Consider the following 25,525-nt stretch of genomic DNA (forward strand, 5'->3'; position numbering starts at 1 on the left):
TCTTACCTGACGTATAGTATAAAATACCTTTAAATTAGATGAAAAATTGATACAAGTTGGGAAACCAAAATAAACCTCTCCGAGTCGAGACGAATTTACCTTCCAATCACAGGTCCACCAGCCAATGAAAAAAACCGGAAATACATAGTTCAAATTGGCGAGGTCATTTGTAAAGGTTAAAGCGTTTAATAATTTCCTGCGTATCCTCAATAATTCTAATGAGGACCTAATATCTATCACTTAAATGTGTATTTAACTTTCGGCTCACACTGAGCCGTTAAGACTTCCTATAAGAGTACACGGAACAAGGTCAATTCTGGTTACAATCTACGGTATCTTATCTCATAGACCCAATCGTTTCAACACTTATGGAAAGATGAAGTATTATCATCCATATTATCTAACGAAGCTAAAAGTTACGTTTACACTATATCAGAAGTGGATCATATTACAGCTCCCTAGAAGTACTGGACCATATAACATCGCCGTGCATCAGCATTAATAGCCGCGTTTACACGAGACACTTTGGAACCGTTTTCAACCGTTCTGGAAAGGCCTAACACTTTTAAAAAATAATATTTGCATTTTCTCGTAATTGTTTTGTACATTCCATAACGGTTTAAAACGGTTTCAAAGTGTCTCGTGTAAACGCGGCTATTGTCTCCATAGATATAGAAATACACTGTATCTCTATGATTGTCTCCTAGCACTGAAGAGAAAACGGTATATGCGAAACGCAGCGGCGAATTTGTGAACTAAACCAGAGGAATGATTTTGGCGCGAAAGAAATTTTAAATCAGCGGGCCAAGCAAACCATAGCCCACTCGATCACGCGCGTCACGACGCAAGCTGCTCGCGCTACAGAAGCCCGTTCAAAAGGCCAAAAAGTGCAACTTCAGGATTCTTGGCGGGAAATTCGAACTCGCCGAAAAATTAACATTAAGTTCTATGGGAGGAGGTCAGTTTTTTGGCCAGATCCTCTCTTCTATTGATCGAAATGACCTGAAATTTTTATGAGACGTGTGGTTCAACGAGTTTTATTATTCTAAAAAAGATTCAAGCTTCTAGAGTGGATAGTTTTTTTTATAAAAATTATTTTCAAAATCAAACTGATGGGTTCGGTGCTAAGACTGAATATATCTTCGGGTCTACAGCTCTAAATGTCCTGAAATTTTAACGAGAGGTGTGTTACAATGTATTCTAATATATTAAAAAGGATTCAAGCTTTTAGAGTGTATAATTATTTGAAAAAAAACTATTTATTTCCAATGTTAAAATGCTAAATTAAACACTTAATACACAATATATTAATCAAAAATGTCCTGATTAGAATCAAGACCTAAAAAGTATCGATAAGACTGAGGTTATCACTTGTCTGAAGGATCAGATATTAGTTTTTCTTTTTAATTGAAACTTAAATGCATGCTTAAGAAAAAACAACGTACCTTACCGTTTTCCGTTGAAATAAATTATTTTACTGGTAATCAATTTAAAAAATTTACTTATCTCGGCTTTTCGACCACAATTTCATTCCCCGAAAACATTTTATCATTACATTAATTACTTTTGGGAGAGTACGTGTATGATTTTTCGTTTTAAAAGGTTCCCAAAGACGTTACTTCCCCATTCGTGACCGGCACGCTTCGCAGTGGAACATGTTAATTATTCTAAAACCAATGGCGCCAAATTCAATAGGGACAGTAAGATTTTTACTCGCGGTTTTGCAAAATGATGTAATATCAAGTGTACCTTAGTCAACCGTCGTATTGTTCTTTCTCATAGTTCAGGGCATGATCAGTTCTACTTCCCAATTTCTCTCTCTAGTTTCTAACAATGGTTAGAGACTATTTGATATGGCACGGCACAACATTATATACATTTGTAAATTCTAAGTAGCACAAAAGGAAAAGAATCCATTTTTTTATATCTTGGTTTGAAATAAATAAACTCATGATAGTAGTTATAACGAACAGAAAGTCATGGGAATGGCACCGGTAATGAGCAGCTAAAAGAGAGGAAAGTTTGCTTCAAGTTAGCAGAGGGACATGGTAGTGATAATAGTAATCTAGAATTTTGTTCGTTCAAACCTTAATATATCATGAAAAATTCAAGTGAGGAGGCGGCATAAAATATGATTGATTTTGGCAGATAACAGCGAAAAAATTATGTTCTACACACACTGGGACTATGGGAGAGTTTCAGGGCCGCAGGTCGCACATGATGAAATTTCAACTCCAGTTATATCAATTCTCCCTGGTCGTAGTAGTAGCAGATAAGCTATAGTTTGCTCAGGTCCTGTTAGTCTCGAAAGGGTTATATAGTGCTTGTAACTTTTAAAAGGTTGTTGTCATGGCTAAACAGACCGCTATTACAGTTTTTTTTATTGTTTTATAGGTTATTTTGACACGTTATCTCCCAAAAGTAATTAATGTAATGATAAAATGTTTTCGGGGAATGAAATTGTGGTCGAAAAGCCGAAATAAGTAAATTTTTTAAATTGATTACCAGCAGAAGTCCATTAAATTAGCCTAGGAAGTGAACAATTACAATGGCTGGTATAGCGTACGTCTCTGCTGGGATAAAAACTCCTTCTAGCTCCATGGATAGAGGGTTAAATTTTTCCCCCTTTCCTAACACAGTTAGAAATCTCGAGCTCCTCTCTAGGAAGTCTTTCTTTACGTGAGCGGGGCGTGACTTCTTCAGCCCATGAACGCTGGATCTCTAAAGGGTAGATTGTTTGCTTTATTAAAAATTAAAAAAAGAAACGGCCACGGTTGTTAAAGGGAGGGTGAAGTAGTAAATCAAGTGGTTTTTTAAACGATTCTTCTACTAATTATAAAAAGGCAGGGGGTTACGCGATTGGTCGGACGTCCGTATTTAAAATTATCCTTTAAATCTGAACCTAATTTGAATTTTAAAGTCATTCGGAAGTATTTCCTGAATGTTTAGCTATGCTGACTGGTCTTGTAATTAGTAGAAGAATCGATGAAAAATCACTTAATTTTCTACATCACCCTCCCTTTAAATAGTTTTTTTTCAATAGGTTTATGAAGAGTCATATAAAAATTAATGACCTTGACAGTTCCAAAATTCACACCCCCATCAGTAGTACATAAATGCCGATCCCAGCACAGGTACAGTGGAAGGCAGGGAGGATATGAGGATTGAGGATATGAGGATTGAGGATTGAGGATTGAGGATTGAGGATTGCAAGATGGCGGGTGAGAAAACGTATGCCTTTTTTTTTTTGATTGACTCACCCCTCTCTCAGACCTGCAAGTGGGCGTTTTTTGATTGACTCACCCCTCTCGTCCCCGCACCTGCAAGGGGTGTTTTTTTGATTGACAGGTCAATGAAGCGTGTTCGATTCTCGGATGTAGAAGTACATACATTGGAGTATGAAGATAGGGTGAATTATGATTTAAGAAATAAACAGTATTTTAATATGTTAATTAGATTAAAATTTGAACCATTAATTTCCCCGGTATTAATCAAATGGTTAAGGGGGTATGAAACTCCAGATGACGTTGGGGGAAAATAAAGAATCCCCGTAAAAACCCAGCTCTACCGATTATTCTAGATCATTCTAGAAAAATTAAAATGAACCCCATAAAACCCAGGTTAACGTTGTTTGAGGCCATGACGTAAAATGTACAGTCAAAGTTGTAGATTGTTCGAGAATATTCTTTCCGAAAAAACCCACGGCGTAAACATCAATAATGTACAGTCAAAGCTAGGATGATGATCATATTAAATAGTATAAATAGCCAGGGCCCTGAGTTAAACCACCATCACAATCTCACTCAAGCTCGACGAGGAAGGAAGGACCATCCAACAAGTACAATGTAAGTATAGTTTTTGTGGACTTGGTGTTTTTAAAGTTAAAGTTTGAACCGTAAATATCAGTGTTAATGGGAGATTTTTTTTTACCCTCGCCAAGGCTTAAGAAATCCGCGGTCGTTGACTTTGATTTTCTTACCGGGCGAATTGTTGGAGTTGAACGGGAACAAGTAGCCAAGGAGGTGGCCGTTACTACCGTGGAGAAAACACCGAGGGTTGGCTCATGGTCTTTCGCGCCCCCGTATAGCGAAAAAGAACTTACATACGACACTGTGCGTCAGAACAGGTGGATTCTAAACAACCTACATGGTCTGGAATGGGATTATGGGGTAACCCCCTACGAAAAGCTCCGCGAGTGCCTCATATCTGCCGTTCAGGGTTACGACCGTGTATTCTGTAAAGGAGAGGAAAAGTGTTTATTTTTGCTGAACATTATTAATCGAGAAGTTATAGACTTGAATGGAGTTGGATGCCCAAAAGCTAACGAAATCGATGATGATGGACCGATGATTACATGTATGCTTAATCATAAAACTGTCCGAAATAATAAGAAGTATTTATGTGCATTATCTAAATGTATATTATTTTCCGAGTGGATTTATAACCACAAAGAAATTGTAAATACAAATTTAGGAGACGAATAAAAATGAAATTCAAAGTGTAACGTTTAATTAATTTACTTTTATTTATTCATAGTTTTTTTTAAATTTGGTATGACACTGCGTAATTATCATGTATACTGCGATTGACCGCTATCCCAACATGCTCAATCACCGCCCTGTCGAGCTGGGTGGCGAGCATGTGGTCCTCACCCCCATTATTGCGGGCATCCCGCCTCCTCATCATTAAGGTGAATATGGCGTTTTGAACGCTGATAATAGTAAATAAGAGAAAAAAATTGTTTTAGCGAATATATGTATATTGTAATTAATGTAATTAGAATTAAATATTTGATAGTGTGTCATACCCATATCCATCGCAGTTAGGGGATGGTGATCCCCCGTCCGGGGTGGGGTAAACCCCATTGGCATCCCTTGTCGGACTAATCGGAGGGGTAGAAAAATATATTAATAAATAAATGAAATACTAGTAATAATTAATAATTAATAATTAATCAATATATTATCTATATCTCCAATACACACCTTGGGCGTATATATCCCGCAATTAAGTCCTCTAGGGTGACCAAGAGGGTCTGGATAGAGGGGGTGGCCATGCTGGGGAGTAATAAAACTCGTACGGTATCCATGATGCTAAACGAAATCAATTAGCGCTACAAATGGTGGGGTGTATAAATATGGATGTATTTACCGGTATCCGTCACAGTTTATATTTAACACTATTTCTCCATCAAAATCATCAAAATCGCCGAGATCAGCGCTAATCACATTAAAACAATCTTAAGTATTGATACTAAACAACAATAATAGAAATAATAATAATAATAAAAAAAAATATATGCACTTACATATCCCCGGGATGGATGATTGGGAAAGTGTTTACGGAGTCAACCTCAGCATCATCATCGTTTTCAACGATGAAGTTTAACACCTCATCAGCTCCCTCATCTAACATAAATTCTTCCTCCATCTCCTCAATTATTAGTGGAGGAGTTTCTGGTGCGTAGACCCAAGACATGTCCCCCATAGGTACGTGACCCAGAACCATTTTTAAATTAATTTAAAAGTTTTTTTTTTTAAAAAAATAATGAGACTCGACTTGTAACAAGGACAGAAAAAATCGTTGTGAGTAGAATATTGAAAATGGCCCATGTCCCTGGTCCATCATGTAGTATGAAATCCTCTAACCCTTCCTCGGATTTTCAAAAATCACAATAGAACTTCAAACAGCTAGTATGAATTGTAGGATTAAAAACACACATGAATCACTGGCTTCAATCGGGATTCCCCCAAAAAACCCAAAAACCGCGAAGAAATCAAGCCCGATGCTGGGTGGTCGGTTACCAGTTCGAAATATACTGATAACTCAAAAGATATAGTGTATAAAATAAGATGTATCCAACCCCTCGTTTCGAACCATCTAGAAGTCGAAAACACGTGCGTCTTAACCTAACATGTCAACTTGACGTCTCGACAAACCCCTCGTGTACGAATGTACCTACTACTATAGTTTAAGATACCGTTTGGGAGTAAATTTCTTAGACTCGAGGGAGTCTTCACATCAAAGCGTCATTGTTGACTTTACACTATCTACAATATAAGTCGAATTCGGATGTACAATGAAGTGTCGATCACCTCGGACCATCTAGAATATTCTTTCCGATTCCAGAACATTCCATTGTTTCTAGAAGGTTCTTTTTGGGTCTTCCATATTACACCATCTTAAATCAGACGCAATTGGATTTCGGTACGTTGATGGGGAAACCCCGGAAAATCCAAGGAAAAAGACACTGTTTAAGGCTGACAATATTTTTATCCAATGAGAATCGCGGGAAAGGGTGAAACAATATATACGTAGGCCTAAAAATTGTATAAAAGGGAATGAAAATGGGTGCTATGTCACATTCGATTTCAAGATGTACTCCTGCTCTACTTGCGCCGATGTCTTCACCAACCAGCCGAACCTCAGTCGTCATATGCGGACCAAACATGGTAATATTTCTTTTGCGTGTCCAGTTTGTAATAAGAGTTATGCGCGGAAAGATAATTTAACCCGCCATCAACGGCAAATGAACCACGTTGGAGCCGCCGTAAATAAAGTCGTGGAAAATATTACACGTCCAGCGTCTCCTCAACCCGGGCCATCTCACCGCGTCACCCCGCCTAATTCGCCCGTTAAGAGAAAAGCGACACCAATCCCAGAGAAAAGAAAAAGAATCAGAGTTGAAAATGGTAAATATTTGTTTTATTGATTTCCCCTGTAAAGCGTCTTACCCGCCGCAAATTGATGTACAGGGTGTAGGCACACACCAGGGGTTTAGTTGCGCTAGTCGTAAAACTCGACATTTGAATTGGTGTAGGAATTAATTCCTAATTTATATGTAGAAAATGCGCCAATGCCAGATGAGACGTTATCTACCCAAGATATCGAAGGGCTTGATGAGTTTATAAAGATGTGGGAGGATAGACACAATCAAGATGGGGGAGGTAGGGAGGGCGTAGATGAAGATGTTTTGCTCTCGCAAGATGACGTCGGATTAAATGAATTTATGGAGAATTGGGAGGCCGAACAAAACGCGGTAGAACAACCGGGGAGTCAACAACCGGACATTGAGGAAATTAACGCGCTCGATAACGCGATTTTCTCGGCCAGAATTACCGCCCCAGAAGGTGTGACGGACCCCGTTTTGTTCATAAACAAACACCGGGAAAAACTAGAAACTTACCTCAGAAACAAACTAAGCGTGAAAAAGGGGATTAAATGGTACTTGGTGGCACAAGCGCGGTACACTCGGGAGTTGGCTAATACTGCCACTGAGGCAGAAACTCTACCATTCTTCCGAGGATTTATGCATGTAACGATGACACCGGATGTTATTCCGGGGCAGATTAACTCGAGTCGAGATAAGATCGCCGAAAGTATGAGCACTTTCGAAGCTATGGGGAGCGGCTGGGTGTTGGATCGAATTATATATTTACAAAATGATATCATCCAATATTTACCCCTCGTTGGAGGTACATACTTCGAATTGCCGCGTGTGATTGCGAATAAACGGGCTACAGTGAACGTTAACCCAGAAGACCCCCGGGATAATAAGTGCTTTCTGTGGTCTGTTTTAGCGAAACTACACCCGGCTTTAATCAACGCAAACCGCATATCACATTATAGACCGTACGAGAATGAACTCGATTTATGTGGTATTAAATTCCCCTTCGAACTAGACGCATTTAAATTGAAACGATTCGAGGAGAAAAACAATTTATCAATTAATATTTTCGCATATGAAAAAGGATATTTTCCGCGTTATGTAAGCGAAAATAAAGTGCAACAGTCTAGGGAGGTTGACTTGCTATTGGTATCCAATGGACAGTCAAAACATTTTGTATTAATTCGTCACCTAAGTCGACTGTTTAGTGGTTTCACCAAGCACGGTCATGAATCGTTTTACTGTCGGTATTGTTTAAAAAGAAGTGCCACCGAGGCTACCCACAACAACCACGTTCGGGAATGTAACGTACACGACCCGCAGCGAGTTATAATGCCACACGATGAGCCTATTCTGAAATTCAAGAATTACGGGTGGAATCAAATGGTAATTTATTAACAAAATAATAGTTTGACAAAACTCTATAACAGCTTCTCTTATAGGTGCCATACACCATTGTCGCGGATTTCGAATCGTTGTTGACAAAGGTGGCTACGTGTCTTCCCGAAACCTCGCTATCATCAACCACAACTTTGGCGCTTCATATAGCTTGTGGGTTCTCCTACACCATTATTGGTCCAACTGGTAATTTCAAATCTGTGAAACAATATGATAGTCATCTAACCTAGGAGGATATAGGTAGAGGGAGTCTTCGACTGCCCGTTTTCCCATTGAAATGCGCTTACAGATTATCGGCCGTGGTTTCCCCTAGTTTCCCCCCCTTTTCACTCGTTCTGGGCCTCTGGGAGATTCTTCGCCGCGCAATTAGTTCCGCGCTCATCGTCATCGCTAGGTCATCGGGCGTCGTTTGTTCCTTTGTTTTAATTTTTGTTAAAGGCGCTGTATTTTTTTAGTGCTTTAACGGAACATTTATCATTATTTTATTTTTTATTAATGGTAAATTATGGTTCTTAGATAAAACTGGAGTAAAGGTAACGGTTTTTTACTCTTTCCCAACACCAAAAACTCTACTAGATAAGTGTTTAAGGTGGATTAAAGCCTGTGGGAGGGTCTAATTAACGCCCGATAAAATTAAAAAATATCTCTACATGTGCAGTGAACACGTAATATAGGCGGCGTTGCTTCAAAGGCCTAAGCTAGCATGAAAAACCCGCAATTTTTTTGAATCGGATTTGCGTGGTCACGTGATGCGCGTAACCAATGTAACTAGGTGCGCCTGCACGAATCTCCCATCGGAGAGGCCGAAACCTGAGCTCTAAGAACGGGCAGTCGAAGACTCCCTCTACCTATATCCTCCTAGATCTAACTAAATACTCTATTTAGGAAGACTAGTTAAACATGAAACGTATAGAGGGCGTGACGGGGGGATGAAGTTTTTGAAAATGCTCATGGACGAGTCAAAAACAATAGCCGAAAATTTGAAGGAAAATATCCCAATGGAGCTAACAGTGGAAGAGGAGGCCTCGTTCCAATCCGCGAGTCGCTGTTACGTGTGTGAAGAGGTATTCCTGGAAACATCAATCAAAACACGCGATCATGATCATTACACCGGAGCGTATAGGGGAAGCGCGTGTCAGAGTTGTAATCTGAAATTAAAAGCGCCGAAATTCATCCCAGTCGTGATGCACAATTTAAGCAGGTAATATACATTATTATTATATATTATATATTATATATTATTTTTATTATTATTATTTTACCCAACCATTTGATTTCTAATCCACAGATATGATGCTCATCTCATTATGCAACATATAGCGACGATAAAAAATACAAAAATAGATTGTATTGCATCAAATAGCGAGACGTATATTTCTTCCTCGCTGGGAAATCTACGCTTCATTGATAGCATCCGTTTTCTTCCGGCGTCACTTGAAACATTGGTTTCAAACTTAGCTAAAGGGGGACCCCAAAAATTCCCTCTATTGAGTTCAGTTTTTGAACCCGAGGAAGTGAAATTACTTCTACGAAAGGGCGTATACCCCTATTCATACATGGATTCGGAGGAGCGGTTTAGAGAGGTTCAGTTACCACCAATCAACTGCTTCCACAATGATTTAACCGATGAACCGCTAAGCCCGGAAGATTATACGCATGCCCAGAATGTGTGGAAATCATTCAACATCCAAAATTTAGGTATGTATATATCTAATTAAATATATTAGACGAAATTACATATTTTCTCCAATAGGCGGGTATCACGACTTGTACGTGTTATCAGACACGCTCCTTCTGGCTGACGTGTTTCAAAATTTCCGTCGGATGTGTATGACGTATTATCGTCTCGACCCAGCCCATGCCTATACCCTACCCGGTTTTGCTTGGAATGCCGCCTTACGTATGACCAAGGTGTGCTTGGACTTATTGCTGGACGAAGACATGCACCTTTTCATCGAATAGGGCATTCGGGGTGGGGTGTCAATGATCAGCCATCGCTTTGCAAAGGCTAACAACAAGTATCTAGAAGGATACGACGACTCAAAATCGGATAGCTATATCTGTTATCTCGGTATGTATTTCAAGTTAACGTGATTTAGTGTTATACTAATGAATTTTAACAATAGATTGTAACAACCTTTACGGGACTGTGATGTGTGACGCTTTGCCAATGAGGAAATTTCGGTGGATTGAACCCAACCGGGACTCTGAACGGGAAATTTTAGACTGTCACGACACCGCACCGGAAGGATTTATAGTCGAGGTCGATTTGGAGTACCCCGAGAACCTCCATACTACCCACAATTGCTATCCGCTAGCCCCGGAATCAATGAGGATAAAACCGGAATTCCTCTCCGAATACTCAAAAGAGCAGATGACTTCACTTAAAATCCCCATCAAGGAGTCATTACCCAAACTCGTCCCCAACTTCTTCAAAAAGGAGCGATATGTTGTGCACTATCGGAACCTAAAGTATTACACATCGAAAGGACTGAAAATCACCAAAATTCACCGAATAATGAAATTCGAGCAAGGGGCTTGGTTAAAGTCGTACATAGACTTCAACACGGAGAAGAGAACTAAGGCCACCGACGATTTTGAAAAGGACCTCTTTAAACTGATGAATAACGCCGTATTCGGTGAGTAGTAAAATTAATCACTATTATATTAAGCTCTCTTATAATATTTCCTCTCTCTCTTTTCCAGGCAAAACCATGGAAAACCTACGAAATCGTCAGGATTTCAAGCTAGTCACCACCCCCGAGAAGGCGGTTAAAAAAGCCAGTTCCCCCGCCTTTGAAAAATTTACAATTTTCAACAACAATCTTGTTGGAATCCACTCTACCAAGAAGAAGCTGGTCCTAAACCGACCAATATACACGGGGTTTGCCATCTTGGACCTTTCGAAACTTCTTATGTACCAGTTCCACTACGACGTAATTCAAAAGGAGTATGGTGACAGGGCTAAACTCCTCTTTACCGATACCGGTATGTTTTATGAGATTATATTATACTTGTCCATATACTAACCCGATGTATAATTACAGATAGCCTCACCTACCACATTGAGACACGGGATCTGTATGAAGACTTCGCCGCTAAAGCGGATATGTATGACTTTTCGGGATACCCACGTGACCATCCTCTCCACAGTGACGCGAACAAGAAAAGGCTGGGCAAATTTAAAGATGAGCTGGACGGTACTCCGATTGAGGAGTTTTGTGGGCTGAGGCCAAAAATGTATAGTATCCTGTCGGCCAAGGGAGAAAAGAAGACGTGCAAGGGCGTGTGCAAGCGCGTCGTGAAGAAACGCGTCCGGCACGCGCACTACCGCGAGTGTCTCTTCAACCGCGAGCTGACCACCGCGCAGATGGTCCGAATAGTCAGCGACAAGCACATCTTAAAAACTGTGAGGCAGAATAAACTCTGCCTCAATCCCTGTGACGATAAGCGTCATATTTTAAATGATGGTATTACCACACTAGCCCACGGGCATAAAAATACAAAATAAAATGAAAAATTATGACAAATTTATTGAGTAATTCTTATACATATATTCTGAGTAATTCTTATACATATATTCAGAAATCATACGATCGTTAACATTTTTATTTTTAGAAAATCGTTTTATTATATCAAACATTTTAACTCCCCTACATCTATACAATGAAAAGTAAACGCAATATCCGCCACAGGTTTGACTTAATTCACCCTGCAGTTGGCGCGAATTAAACGTAACAGTTAGGCTGTTTCGCTCTACAAAATCGTTAAATTTAAATAAATCGGGAGGATTTCCATAGCTTTCAAAGAATTCGGTATTCTTTTTCCTCGAAATGTATATAACGGTCCAATGCTCTCCTCCCCCTTTAGACGTATCAGTGTTCACAATAAATAGCGATGGAAATGTTTTAACAGTTAGTGGTAGTTTATCCGCCGCAAAAATACCCCTAAACAGATGTTTAGCGTATGGGTCACGCCTTAATATTCTCTCAAGTTGTCGAGAGTCTATTATGAGCTTTGATCGAATAAAACGGCTCGGTTTTTGTCAATTTCAATCAAAGATTGGAATTCGGAATAGTAAACTACGCTAATTGTAGACGATAGCGCTTCGGCAAATATTAACTCCAATCGGACACTACCGTTCTTTATAAAGTTGAAACTTTCAGTCGAACTACCATTCAGGTCGGGGGTCAAGTCGAATACAAAAAGAGCATTACCATTGGGGAACTCGTCACGGTCAATGAAATTACCCTCGTCGATATTCCATTGTCCGGTTTGAAGAAAGAGATTGGCGTACGATCTCATATATAGGTTATCCTTAAAGTTGGGGTTTAAGGGTTTATGGGGTACGCTAACCCCATCAACGGATAAGGTGATCTGACTCACCGCTTCATTTTTAAAATTAAAAGGCGACATTTTATAATCGCCCAAAAACGCGTTCTGGTCTACAAATCCGATTACAACTTTATTCGGTTGTTGGCCGCTAAATAAATTGTCTTTGACTGCTATCTTACTTCCTTGAGATATGGAAAACGTATTACATTCCGTACGTGTTATGGGGTATTTCATCGTAGCCAATTCCAGGGTTTTGGCGTGTGATATCATAATCTCGGGGGTTAGTTTAACTCTTCTTATGAATAACGAAGCGTGGGTAAATATAACTTTGGCTTTAATTCCATCCGCATGCAAGCAGAATTCGTTGGGACTTTTGATAAATTTAAAATTCACATCGACCAGATTGGGGATGAAGCGATTTTGTTGACAGATATCGGCGTGTACGACACCAATCAAGTCTATAACCCCATTTTGGGCGAATTTACTCCGTTTCTCAAACCCTTCATTTTCGAGAAAGTCGTCAAAATGTCCAGCCGTATCTTTGTAGAATAGTGCCCCGATCAAAAAACTCTTTTTCGCTGGACCACCGAATGTCAATAGCGTTTGAATCATGCTCCTGTGTGCGTATTGTTGAGGACATGATGTAACTGATCTATCGTTCAATGCTACGTGTAGTTCACTAAAAAGACTGGAGAGAAAGAGGTTTTCGGGCCCAACTTTATCCGCCTGAGTAGTTATAACACCATTCGCATCGTACACGGCGGCTTTAGGTAGAGACCCATCCGCTTTAACCACTTTTACCTGTAAATGCACGAGCGTGTTTTTCAAGTCCATGTATGACTCGGAGTTCCCGGTGACGTGAAATATAATAGCCTGATTTTCATCTACGTTGGAGGTAGAGTTATACTACACCCATTGACTTCCTATTATCCCAGTTTGGGTATAGGGTACGTGAAAAACATTTAGTTCCGAGCTGACGCTGTTCATAGAGTTTGGGTGTGCGAGCGACATTATGAAAATATATCCGTGTGTAAAGGTGACGACCTTCTCTTCTTCTTAGTTCGAACAGAACTGATGATGGGTGACACTTTGCGTTTCCTTTTACGTCCGTTTCCAGTTAGATTGGTCACTTCTTCGGCCGCCCTTCTCAATGTTTCTTTACCCGCTTCTTTACCCCTAGTTCTCAGTGATTGTTTAATGGGTACACCGCTTGTATAATCCGTCGCAATTTTCGCGCCAGTGTTCAAAAACTTTCGACCTAGGAACGTGGCACCCCTTTTAAGTAATGTCATGGCTGATCTGAACGCCGAGGAGATAATTGACCCCAGGCCATAACCACGTTGCACGGCCAAACCTCTATATACTGGGATGGATCCATGTCCAATTTGATTTAGATAATAGTCCTCATAATCCTTAACAGATACGTGACCCGTATTATATGGAGACATCCTTACACTTTGACAATCACGTCATAAATGGGGCGGAGATTGAATTCAACGTAGTTCTTATAACGAGTGCCAAGTTCTTCTGGGTCTGAAATGTAGAGTGACGTGAACTTTCCCACGTTCGAACTTAACCGGTTCACCCATTTCACTCATAATGTTTATTTCAATTGTCTGGAATTTGTTTTTCGCTATGGGTATATAATGAGGTTTAGCAAACTCTTTTTCCACCGTGTCTCCATCCTTCCCGTTGATACTTATAATTCTTAAGAGAGGGACGTCAGAGTCCCCTACTGATCGAGACTGAATTATATCAGAGTATACGAATAAGGAGTGCATTCCAGCATCCATATCGCAACTGAATGGGGCAGTCATGGAAGTGACCACGGTAAAGTCCTTCCTCGGTTTCCTAGTGAACCCTAATATAATGGCAATTTCGCTTGGAATATAAAGTTGGTTCGTCCCTTTTAACTGAACCATCACCCGTCGATTTGGTTTGTTGTATGAGAACTCAACCCTAGATTTTATTTTTTCAGTAGCATCAGCATCGTCGGCTGACAATATTTCGAGTAATTCCTCTACGGAACCGTAATATCCGGGAGGTATAATTATAGATATATTCCGGTTTTCATTCACTTCTTTAATTGTTTCTCCGCTTTCACCAAAGCCGGAACCTTCCTCTGGTAATTCATCCATTGCATCCGAAACACCTTCGAATGATTTATCCCAAATGCGAACTATGCACTCCTTTTTTACATTATTCCATGTTCTGGGATAGCTTATTTCAGCCAGAGCAACCTCGTGAGATCCCTCTAGTGTTATAGATTCTGGTAGATACGTTCTGAACTTGCTTATAGTATTTCTTTTGAAATATTGCGTTGACGAATCAGAGGGTAGTGTGATGTAGAAACTCATTTTACGTCGATTTCTTGCACCCAGGAATCAAATTCGGAACTGTACCCTCTCCACCGTACGAGGAGTTCCCTAGTACCGTCGGGTTTTTTACGTTTTCGTAATACTTTTTCAATTTTAAATTTACAGTTTTCTAGGTCCTTGCCAACTTTCTGTATTTCCTCTTTGTAGAACACACCAGAAATGAGCTCGGAGTTCAAATCCTTCAGTTTATATACGGGAGGATCTCTCGGGATCCGTTCTGTTACTTTGAATAGTTCTTCGGTATAATTGGCCAAATACCCTTTTTCAAACGTTCTTTTATTTTTGCTTATTCTAACTAAATCATCAATTTCAAAGGGGTATGAAACTGGCGGCGAAAAGTTTACTTTTCCGTACAAATTTAACCAGATTTGTTTCGAATTTTCCTCTGTCACTTCAGTGGGTTTGCATTTAATTGATTTGTGGTAGTTGTTATTATACGATTCCAATAAGTCTGGTAAAACGTCAATATATTTATGGGTGTCGTTTTGCGTAAAATAGCGGTACATTCGCTCCTTCAAGGTTCGATTAAATCGTTCAACGATACTACACTTCACTTCCGAGTGTGTGGCGAAAAACTTGATATCCAAACGTTTCAATTCACTTAGCAATTCTTTATTTAGAAATTCATTCCCATGATCCGACTGAACAATCTTGGGTTTTCTACCAGACTCTAAAACGGATCTAAACGCCGCAACCATCGTAGGTCCTTTCTTGTCTTTAATAGCGACGGCGAAAGCAAATTTACTGAATACGTCAATACAGCACAGTAGAAATCTATATCCGTCATTATGACGCTTGATGTTTTGCATGTCTGCCAGATCAAGTTGCCATCTATACCGTACACAATAGTCTTGTTCCTTCTGAAGTTGTGCCTCGCGGGTTTGTGCAGTGTATACGTATCTTGACGTTGTAGGAACTCAATAACATCATTTAAGGAAACGTTAATCCCCTTTTCTCTCGCAGCCCTATATAGTCCTTGTACACCTCCGAAGCTCCCCGGATCTTTCTCATTGAAGTATATTTCTTCTAGTCTATCCATTAGTCGTGCAGTTTAAGGTTTTTTGAGTATACCAATAAGCGAAATCAGATAACTCGATAATTATAATAAGAAATAATATCAAAAGCGCCGTAATAACTTTGGGGTTATTTAAAAATGAAACGGACAGGGAGGCTAGAAGCCCTGTGGGAGAAGGATCGTTACATCCTTCCATGATAACGTGTAAGTAATTTGTGAAAGAAATGAAACGTGATATTGATATATATTCTTTTTATTTCAAGTTTATCCAAGTGCGGAGACCATTACCATGGAGGGAATCCGGGGTTGGGGGATAATAATCAATTTTCGGTAAATCGCTTTTAGATACATTGAGATAGGTATTTGGTACAACACTCGTAGAGTTTCCAAAGGGGAATTTGTTTCTAACTATAGTTTTTGGTACATTTTCTTTTATTAACATTTCGTAAAACTGATTTATTCCAACGACAGTGTGTTTCGGTTTACTTTTATAACCTTTAACGGATTCGTGTAAAATATCCATAATATTCGACCCGACGATTGGTTGTCCCCTGTATATAAGTTCCCCGTTAGGAGACCAATTAATCTTGGAGTTGATATCAATCCACTTGTATAATGCAATGGCTGGTTTGAGGTGTGAATCCGGTATTGTCATGGCTATTTCAGAATACCAATCTTTCTTTTTCAGTTGTTTAACAGGTTTCTTCTTCTTTCTTTTGTTAATTGCACTCGTTAGTAAATGATTGTACATGTTAACTTTTTGCGTCTGGTTCAATTTGTTGTCTACCAAAACAGTCTTCGTATCCAAATTTTCACTTTGTTCAACTTTGGGTTGCGAGTTTAATCGACGGTAAACCTCTTCAGGTACCAAAATCATCTTTCTAGCCATTTTTAATTGCTCTGCTTATAGCCGCACCAGCAGCAGTGCTAACAAGTGATAAGAGGGGGGCAAACAGAAGAGGTAAAAAGCCACCTTTGTGAATAAGGATCTTTTTTCGTTTTGCTACAGTGCTTTGTTTAGATAACTTCCGTAACATCAGACAGTGCTTCTTCAATCGTTTCTTCTGGTCATCTGATAACTTCACGTTACCGCGTAGGACATTTATACAACATTCCACTATAGCCTTGATAGAGTCATTACTAGCGTGTTTGATAGCGTATTTTCTCTGACACGCATTACAAGTAGTCAGATACTTTAAGAAATGTTGATGCGTATGCACTCTTTTCATTTTGGAATATAGACTGCGGCTTCTTCGCCCGGTATGAGTCCCGTCCGTAGTCTATGATCATCTGACGTCGTTGGCTTTAAATCCACCCATAAATACCCAAAATCTCTAGCAATTGCCTGATGGAACGCGTCAATGACGTATTTACTATTAGTGGGACAAATCTGTTTGGCTAAATGAAATATAGCCGATTTATCTCGAGGAGATTTGAATATTATCAAGTAGTGGGCGTTTAAATTTAATGTTCTAATTTCCTTCCCGGGGTAATATAAATTTTGCATCAAAATAAAAACAGATGTGTTTTTATGGTGCGAGCCCCGTATGAACAAATTAGTTACATCCTTGTTATTAGATATTTCACAAAGTAAATCATCAAGTATAACAAAATTCTTGATATTGGGGTCTAATATATTCACATTTAATATACCTTCGTGAAATTCTACAGAAGGCGTGTGATCTAATACCGAATTAAATAATTTCGGTTGATATTCAGTGTAACACCATATTACCCTATCTGGAGAGGGTGATATACATATATCTTTATACTTTATAAGGTTAGCTACAAAGTATGATTTTCCCGATTGTGTCGCCCCGGCTATGAGACCATTAAATGGGTGTTGTAAGCTGAAGTCCATTTTAAGGAATGAATCACTTTTAAGGATCAAGTTGTTTTTTATTTATAAATATTCTTTGGCATTACATATGATTTGACCAATCATAGACTTACAAAATTCGTCACTTAAAAAAGTGCTTAGGGTAAATATCTTATAAATTTCAACATAATCAAGATTACTTATCGCGGTGTCAAAGTTCAACGAAACACGCATTTCCCATCCATTCAAACAATCGTGTTGGGTTTGGGAGGGGTGATCAATACTACATCCGTAACAACATACGGATGTTTGATTTCAATTGTTCTACAATACAATTTTTTAATAACACACGTACTCGGCTCGCCTCGTTAAGAAATGTGACTACGTCTTTATACGTATCCATTAACGTCTTGGCAAGGTAGTGTCCAACGGCGAATCCCTTCTTTGTTGGGAATAACTTGCCGTACATAGCACCTGTTCCAGGGTATAGTTCCCTGATGTCTATAATCTTACGGTCTCGATATGTTCGCAACTCCACACGCTTCGTTTCAGAACCGGTAAAGAACCATGATGTCTCCGGGGCGTCGTCGGTTTCGAAGAACTTGAATATTTCATCCTTCCTGTTGTATAGCTCGTGGAAATCGGACTGGTGAAGTATAAGTCCCGTAGAACTGTCTTTGAACCCTAGTCGTACGTCTAACTTCGGGGTAACCTCAATTACTTTCTCATCTGATAGGGGAAATAGCACTACGGCAGACATTCTGTCAAATAGAAAAAAAAATCTAAGTTTTACATCCAAACTTTAACTTTAAAAATAATAAGTACACAAAAACTATACTTACATTGTACTTGTTGGATGGTCCTTCCTTCCTCGTCGGACTTTAGAGAGATTGTGATGGTGGTTTAACTCAGGGCCCTGGCTATTTATACTATTTAATATGATCATCATCCTAGCTTTGACTGTACATTATTGATGTTTACGCCGTGGGTTTTTTCGGAAAGAATATTCTCGAACAATCTACAACTTTGACTGTACATTTTACGTCATGGCCTCAAACAACGTTAACCTGGGTTTTATGGGGTTCATATTAATTTTTCTAGAATGATCTAGAATAATCGGTAGAGCTGGGTTTTTACGGGGATTCTTTATTTTCCCCCAACGTCATCTGGAGTTTCATACCCCCTTAACCATTTGATTAATACCGGGGAAATTAATGGTTCAAATTTTAATCTAATTAACATATTAAAATACTGTTTATTTCTTAAATCATAATTCACCCTATCTTCATACTCCAATGTATGTACTTCTACATCCGAGAATCGAACACGCTTCATTGACCTGTCAATCAAAAAAACACCCCTTGCAGGTGCGGGGACGAGAGGGGTGAGTCAATCAAAAAACGCCCACTTGCAGGTCTGAGAGAGGGGTGAGTCAATCAAAAAAAAAAAGGCATACGTTTTCTCACCCGCCATCTTGCAATCCTCAATCCTCAATCCTCAATCCTCAATCCTCATATCCTCAATCCTCATATCCTCCCTGCCTTCCACTGTACCTGTGCTGGGATCGGCATTTATGTACTACTCCCATCCCTTCTCCTATGCTAAAAAAGGGCTCGGTTTTACAGTGGAAGGGGGCGTTTTCGGCCAATAGTTTTTTCTCTCTCGATAGGGCAAATTTTGGCGTACGAGTCGCACTTAAACCGGAGATCTGAGAAAAATTACCGCGAGGTGGCGAATGTGTCGCCCTCCTTCAGTATTGCTACACAAGAGAGGGGAGTCCCAAACCCCGCTTTTGGTTACTTCCTAGGCTAATTTAATGGACTTCTGTTACAAGTAAAATAATTTATTTCAACGGAAAACGGTAATGGAACGTTGTTTTTTCTTAAGCATGCATTTAAGTTTCATTTAAAAAGAAAAATTAATATCTGATCCTTCAGACAAGTGATAACCTCAGTCTTATCGATACTTTTTAGGTCTTGATTCTAATCAGGACATTTTTGATTAATATCTGTTCCTTCAGTCTTCATTTTAATTAAGAATGTTAAGAAACTGTTTTACATTTTCAAAATCTGCACTAAGCAGAAACATATAGAAAGGGGACCATAACTTTAGCTCAATCAGACATTTATTTATAATGATACTTCAAAAAAAAACGTAAATCATTAAAAGTTTGTATTCTTATTATAATTAACATAATACAGTTTTTTACAAACATTTATTGAAACGCGAGACGCCCCCCTAAAGATTCCAGAAATAGGACCAAATTGACAATTTTACAAAGTTTTTAAAAATGCTGATTTATGTCCCTTTGACATTTAGCTCAAAATTGTCATAAGCCCAATATGAAATTCGGATATCCTTAAAACTTCACAAAGACGATCCGTGATTGTCAATTTCAAACTTTTTTGTAGCATAAACTAACGTCTTTGTTTGATATTAAGCTTAAAACCTTAAAAAAATATAGTCAGGGCTACCCTAAAAGTTCACAAAGATGATCCAAGATTGTTAATACGCCTAAATGTGCCATCTTCAAAATATGTAGCCGGGGAAAAGAGAGCGTGATCGAGTGCGCTATGCTAGTGGTTGGAAGTCGCGTGGGTTGGGACAGGGATACGGGAGTTGAGATGGATTGGAAATGATGATGGGCGACCTGCGGCACCGTATCTCTGCCAATGTAAATCGCGCACGCCCCTACCCTTCGGTAGGCGATTACTAAGTGCTGCCGCGTAGCGCCATTTTATTTGTATGAGAACTAGCTTCTATTTTGAAGATAGAGGGAGCGCCCATTACAATTTCGTCCAGTACGACCCTACCTAACCGCTGAGGATGCTGGGAGGACTATGGTGCCGTAGGTGGGGGTACACAGTCAACGCTATAGGTATGGGGGTTTCCACTCCATTCCTCTCTCCTTCAAGGTTGGGACTCCAGGCATAGCCGACTCCATCACGCACTCGACAACGCAAAGCAACTCGCGCCAGCGTGAGAAATAAGGCGGTGACACAGGGCAAATGAACAGTTCAAAAATTGCCTGGTCCAGTTCAAAAATTAAATCGGAGGGGGCGGGGTCAGTGGTCCACGAGACTACTAATAAAGTTCAAGGGTAACCAGATTCCACACTTTAAAATTCTAATATTTTAATTATCCACTTCTTAAGTTTAGCAGACGACGTGCTCTGGTCAATGGTCACGGACCAGTTTATTTATTCCAAGTCAGGAAAGTCGCTGGCCTTATCTCCAGTTTATATAATCCTTATTTGGTCACGGACCAGAAAACTCACGTTAACGCGACGCGAATGACGAAAACTACGTATTTTCCGACTAAGGAGAGGTGAAATAGCCCGGCCTCCTTTTACGCCCCCCCCCCCTTGTATTTTGATAGTGGGACTGGGACTATGGCGAGCGAATACTTAAGCATCTTATACCTTCTCACTAGTAAACTAGATATCGCTTCTTGGTGAAACTTTATATAACTAAAACCATAAGTCTATTAGAAATGTTCCTTAACAAGGTTCATACAACTTTTGGAAAACAAAATTCCCTGAGATTTCCTGGCTTTTCCCCATATCCCTAAGTTTTCCAGGTTTTTCCCGTATATGGAGTATCCAATAGAGCAAATGTTAACGAAGGGGGGAAGGGGCAAAAAGGACTATTACATAATCAAAGGATATCCCCGTATCTCTAATATAACCAGAGTTACGAGCTTCCAAATTTTAGTGTAATGTTAATCCTGTGGAGGAGGATTATATATTATATATATAATCCAGATGCACCCGGGGCAAGCACCTAGAAGCACCCGGGGCAAGAACCTAGAAATACCCGGGGCAAGAACCTAGAAGCACCCGGGGCAAACACACAAAAGTACCAACAAACACCCACAAGTACCCGGGGCAAGTACCCACATGTACCCAGGTCAAGTACCCACAAGCATCCACAAGTACCTACAAGCACCCACAAGTACCTACAAGCACCCACAAGTGCCTACAAGCACCCACAAGTACCTTCAAGCACCCACAAGTACCTTCAAGCACTCACAAGTACCTTCAAGCACTCACAAGTACCTTCAACCACCCACAAATACCCACAAGTACTCACAAGTACCTACAAGCACCCACAAGTACCTACAAGCACCCACAAGCACCCACAAGTACCTACAAACACCCACAAGCACCCACAAGTACCTACAAATACCCACAAGCACCCACAAGTACCTACAAGTACCCACAAGTACCTACAAGCACCCACAAGCACCCACAAGTACCTACAAACACCCACAAGTACCTACAAACACCCACAAGTACCTACAAACACCCACAAGTACCTACAAGCTCCCACAAGTACCTACAAGCTCCCACAAGTACCTACAAACACCCACAAGTACCTACAAACACCCACAAGTACCTACAAGCTCCCACAAGTACCTACAAGCTCCCAAAGTACCAACAAACACCCACAAGTACCTACAAACACATGTTTTTCTTGCTTAATATCCCTCTAACGGCGTGAATCACGACAAAATCGTCGTAAGTCCAATATAAAAAATTAGGGCTAAAATGCGTGTCTCTAACAGTGGTAAAACGACGTAATTCTAATACCCAAAACAACGTAAGTCAAAGTATGTGTTAATAATGATAAAAATCAATACTTAAACTTAATTTATCTTAATGAAACTAAGAAAAGGCACATCTATGGACTGTTATCTTTCATTTAAGATGGTTCCCAAACGTAACGAATGATTGGTTTTCTTTATACACTATCTCAATTAAGGGCATTTTTCAAAAAAATCCCATGTTATCTCTATGGAGGAATATAGTATTTTTCACCGAATGTCTGATTAATTTTTTGGATTCTAAAACCACCCTTAACAACTTTTTTCTTTATAGAATTAACTATTAGTTGGATCTCTTTGAAATTTTAACCACAAAATTAGGGCCCGAATTTTAGTTCACTGGCAAAATTTCAAAGCTGCAAGTACAATACGAAAAAAGTTACGGTCAATCCAAAAACCCTCCTTTAGCATTAGAGGCAGTATCAGGTCTTATCTATGAGAGCGACCGCTCTCCCAGAATAGCATTAGAGGCAGTATCAGGTCTTATCTATGAGAGCGACCGCTCTCCCAGAATTTGAATATAATGATCCAAATGTCCTGAAATTTTAACGAGAGGTGTGTTACAATGTATTATACCAAAAAAGTAAAAATTGTTCAAATTTAATATGTTTTAATTTCATTTTATGATATATTTAGTACTTTGAGTCTTTGACCCCTTTTCAAGATTAAAAATATTGCTTACACATTGCATCAAACATACTAAAATTAACCAATAATAAGCCCTATAGCCTAAAACACGCCTGTTTCGGGCAAGTTTAGAAGAAAAAAAACTTTATTAAGTTTTAGTTCAAAACTGTATTTATTTAAAATTATTTCCTCAGGTTTTTATACAAACTGCACCAGGTATTATCAGGAGAAAATAGTATTTCCTGGTATTATGATACTTTCCACCAATGTTTTTCAGTTAGTTTCTTAACCATGATTTTTATATACTTCTTTGTCTTTGTAAAATATGTAAACAGGCGTGTTTTGTGCAATGTGTAAGCAATATTTGTAACGCTTTTTCTACTACCAAAGGCCTATGGCTGCCAATTAAGCGTTAGCATTTCTACTACTACTAATTTAAGTTTAAGGTCTAGGGTATTAAATGACTAAACTTCATATTTGCCATACTTCGAATCTTATTTATTAAACAGTTATATTGGTAATTATTAATTAAACTGAAGGTTTAAACATTAAGGCGTTCTATTAGCCGATACTATTAATTATCATGGCATTATATCTGCCCTTAAAACTAACAATCAAATAGGAGTTATCCCCGACAGTAACGATTCAAATTAATAATCCCCCAAAATAGTTGGTAAAGATAAAAATATTAACTATCATGCAGCATGCATATCTCGACCGATGTCAGGTCTCCTAATTCTATACTACGAGGTTTTCGCCTCTACTAATCATTTTTACGGTTATCCTACTAATTGATAATACGTTTAAATTGCGAAATCACTAGATTGTACTCATCACTTAAGTCTTCAGGCGGCGAGCGGCGATAGTTGACGAAAGTCTATATTAGAGTCCAAGTTGTATAAATTGGCTTGCGAGGGGCAACGGTTTAACTTTAGCTGGAACCATTGATGGGCTATTCCGGCGGCTATGTTTTACTCTCTTGGAAAGTGGCGGCCAGCGCTAAGTCTTTTCAATTAAATCGGTCCATAGGCTCGGTTCGGGTGGAAGGCATGTAAGGCATCCTCTGGTATCACTCAGTCGACTTGAGTATTGTCCAGAGTCCCGTTCTCCATCAGGTGAAGTTAAAAAAGGTCGAGTTCGAATGATTCGAATAACAAGACTGTCTTTGCCCCTTGTGTTGCTGACTTATATAGGCGCGGGAGAGTTCAAGTGACGTGTCATGATTCTTGGTTTGAAAACCAATCACCGACCGTCCATCGATGGTATTCGTAATTTCTCTCTCCGTTCATGAACGCTGGATCTCTAAAGGGACCGGAAAACGCCCGCCTTCCACTGTACAAACCGAGTCCTCTCTAGCATCGCGTCGGGGGAAGGGACGGGGGTAGTGAAGTTGGGAACACTCAAGGCCATTCGGTCTTTTGTGATTCTGAATAAACCTATTGAAAAGAAATTTAAACGACCTTGGCCGTACCCGTTTTTTTTATTTATTTTTTTACAAAGCAAACGTGCTATAGAGAAAAATCTATTCCGTTTACCAGTCCCTTTAGAGATCCAGCGTTCATGCTCCGTTAGCTGGTTTGAATTTGGCGCGAACGAACGCGCACAGTACCGTGGGGTTTACCACGGGTTTTTAGGTTGACCCTACCTAGCGAACTATATCTATGGCATCGGTCACTGGCATCGGTAATTTGTAAAGGCATGCACACAAATATATATATATATATATATATATCTTTAGAAACTGGGCTCTATAGCCAGTTGTAAGTTTGTTACGGTTACGCCCAGAAGGGGCTTAACGTTTAGAATTGAACTTCTTTACAAAGTAAACACTTGATTGTCAAGTGGTGCCCAGAAGGGGCTTAAGACTTCAAGGTATGGCTTTTGTGAATAGAAATAAAATAGGATTATGAACTTTAACCTACGGGCAAATACGTTTGGCAACTCTTTAGGATAGTGGTGGTGGTTTTAAAGAATTACGAAATAGGTTCACGACCGCATTATCAATAATCTATTATCCCTATAAGTAGGCCTACAAGCTACTGGAAATATTGAGGAGCGTGGTTTAAAACTATTATATACTTATAAACTATTATATACTTATGAATGTAGGGGACCTAATAAAAATATCCGCTACATATTTTTAATCTTGAAAAGGGGTCAAAGACTCAAAGTACTAAATATATCATAAAATGAAATTAAAACATATTAAATTTGAACAATTTTTACTTTTTTGGTATAATACATTGTAACACACCTCTCGTTAAAATATCAGGACATTTGGATCATTATATCCAAATATATTGTGTATTAAGTGTTTAATTTAGCATTTTAACATTGGAAATAAATTTTTCAAATAATTATCCACTCTAAAAGCTTGAATCCTTTTTAATGTATTAGAATACATTATTACACACCTCTCGTTAAAATTTCAGGACATTTAGAGCTGTAGACCCGAAGATATATTCAGTCTTAGCACCGAACCCATCATTTTGATTTTGAAAATAATTTTTATAAAAAAAACTATCCACTCTAGAAGCTTGAATCTTTTTTAGAATAATAAAACTCGTTGAATCACACGCCAAAAAACTGACCTCCTCCCATAGAACTTAATGTTAATTTTTCGGCGAGTTCGATTTTTTTTCAAAAGTCGCGCTTAAACATGTAAATCGAATTCTTTGAAC

General features: G+C 39.1%; 4 protein-coding genes across 4 annotated transcripts; 3 read left to right on the forward strand and 1 right to left on the reverse strand.

Annotated features, from left to right (window-relative positions):
• The first annotated feature begins 3,741 nt into the window (after positions 1-3,741).
• On the forward strand, positions 3,742-4,484 carry LOC149588708 (uncharacterized). The gene is made up of 2 exons (XM_089862087.1): positions 3,742-3,845; positions 3,941-4,484. The coding sequence occupies exons 1-2, from the start codon at positions 3,742-3,744 to the stop codon at positions 4,482-4,484; spliced, it is 648 nt and encodes a 215-aa protein (XP_089718213.1).
• Positions 4,485-7,364: 2,880 nt separating this feature from the next.
• Positions 7,365-10,027, forward strand: LOC149588709 (uncharacterized). The gene is made up of 5 exons (XM_089862160.1): positions 7,365-8,053; positions 8,110-8,251; positions 8,951-9,266; positions 9,354-9,763; positions 9,819-10,027. The coding sequence occupies exons 1-5, from the start codon at positions 7,382-7,384 to the stop codon at positions 10,025-10,027; spliced, it is 1,749 nt and encodes a 582-aa protein (XP_089718286.1). The 5' UTR covers positions 7,365-7,381.
• Positions 9,998-11,098, forward strand: LOC149588710 (uncharacterized). Its single transcript, XM_089862161.1, has 3 exons — positions 9,998-10,136; positions 10,192-10,704; positions 10,772-11,098. The coding sequence occupies exons 1-3, from the start codon at positions 10,049-10,051 to the stop codon at positions 11,092-11,094; spliced, it is 924 nt and encodes a 307-aa protein (XP_089718287.1). The 5' UTR covers positions 9,998-10,048; the 3' UTR covers positions 11,095-11,098.
• A 975-nt stretch (positions 11,099-12,073) lies between these two features.
• Positions 12,074-13,234, reverse strand: LOC149588711 (uncharacterized protein F54H12.2-like). Its single transcript, XM_089862088.1, has one exon. The coding sequence runs from the start codon at positions 13,232-13,234 to the stop codon at positions 12,074-12,076; it is 1,161 nt and encodes a 386-aa protein (XP_089718214.1).
• Between the last annotated feature and the right edge of the window lie 12,291 nt (positions 13,235-25,525).

The sequence above is a fragment of the Phalangium opilio genome, unplaced genomic scaffold (assembly GCF_054372755.1).
Source record: "Phalangium opilio isolate 3A_F unplaced genomic scaffold, DU_Popi_V2 ptg000537l_1, whole genome shotgun sequence".
Classification (NCBI taxonomy): Eukaryota; Metazoa; Arthropoda; class Arachnida; order Opiliones; family Phalangiidae; genus Phalangium; species Phalangium opilio.

Bases quoted from the DNA above. Each gene is read 5' to 3' on its own strand.
- LOC149588711 (XM_089862088.1), bottom strand. From the start codon at position 13,234: ATGGACTTGAAAAACACGCTCGTGCATTTACAGGTAAAAGTGGTTAAA.
- LOC149588708 (XM_089862087.1), top strand. From the start codon at position 3,742: ATGATCATATTAAATAGTATAAATAGCCAGGGCCCTGAGTTAAACCAC. The intron at 3,846-3,940 runs GTAAGTATAGTT...ACCCTCGCCAAG, and splicing joins GACCATCCAACAAGTACAAT to GCTTAAGAAATCCGCGGTCG.
- LOC149588710 (XM_089862161.1), top strand. From the start codon at position 10,049: ATGATCAGCCATCGCTTTGCAAAGGCTAACAACAAGTATCTAGAAGGA. The intron at 10,137-10,191 runs GTATGTATTTCA...TTTTAACAATAG, and splicing joins TAGCTATATCTGTTATCTCG to ATTGTAACAACCTTTACGGG. The intron at 10,705-10,771 runs GTGAGTAGTAAA...TCTCTTTTCCAG, and splicing joins GATGAATAACGCCGTATTCG to GCAAAACCATGGAAAACCTA.
- LOC149588709 (XM_089862160.1), top strand. From the start codon at position 7,382: ATGAGCACTTTCGAAGCTATGGGGAGCGGCTGGGTGTTGGATCGAATT. The intron at 8,054-8,109 runs GTAATTTATTAA...CTTCTCTTATAG, and splicing joins ATTACGGGTGGAATCAAATG to GTGCCATACACCATTGTCGC. The intron at 9,764-9,818 runs GTATGTATATAT...TTTCTCCAATAG, and splicing joins ATTCAACATCCAAAATTTAG to GCGGGTATCACGACTTGTAC.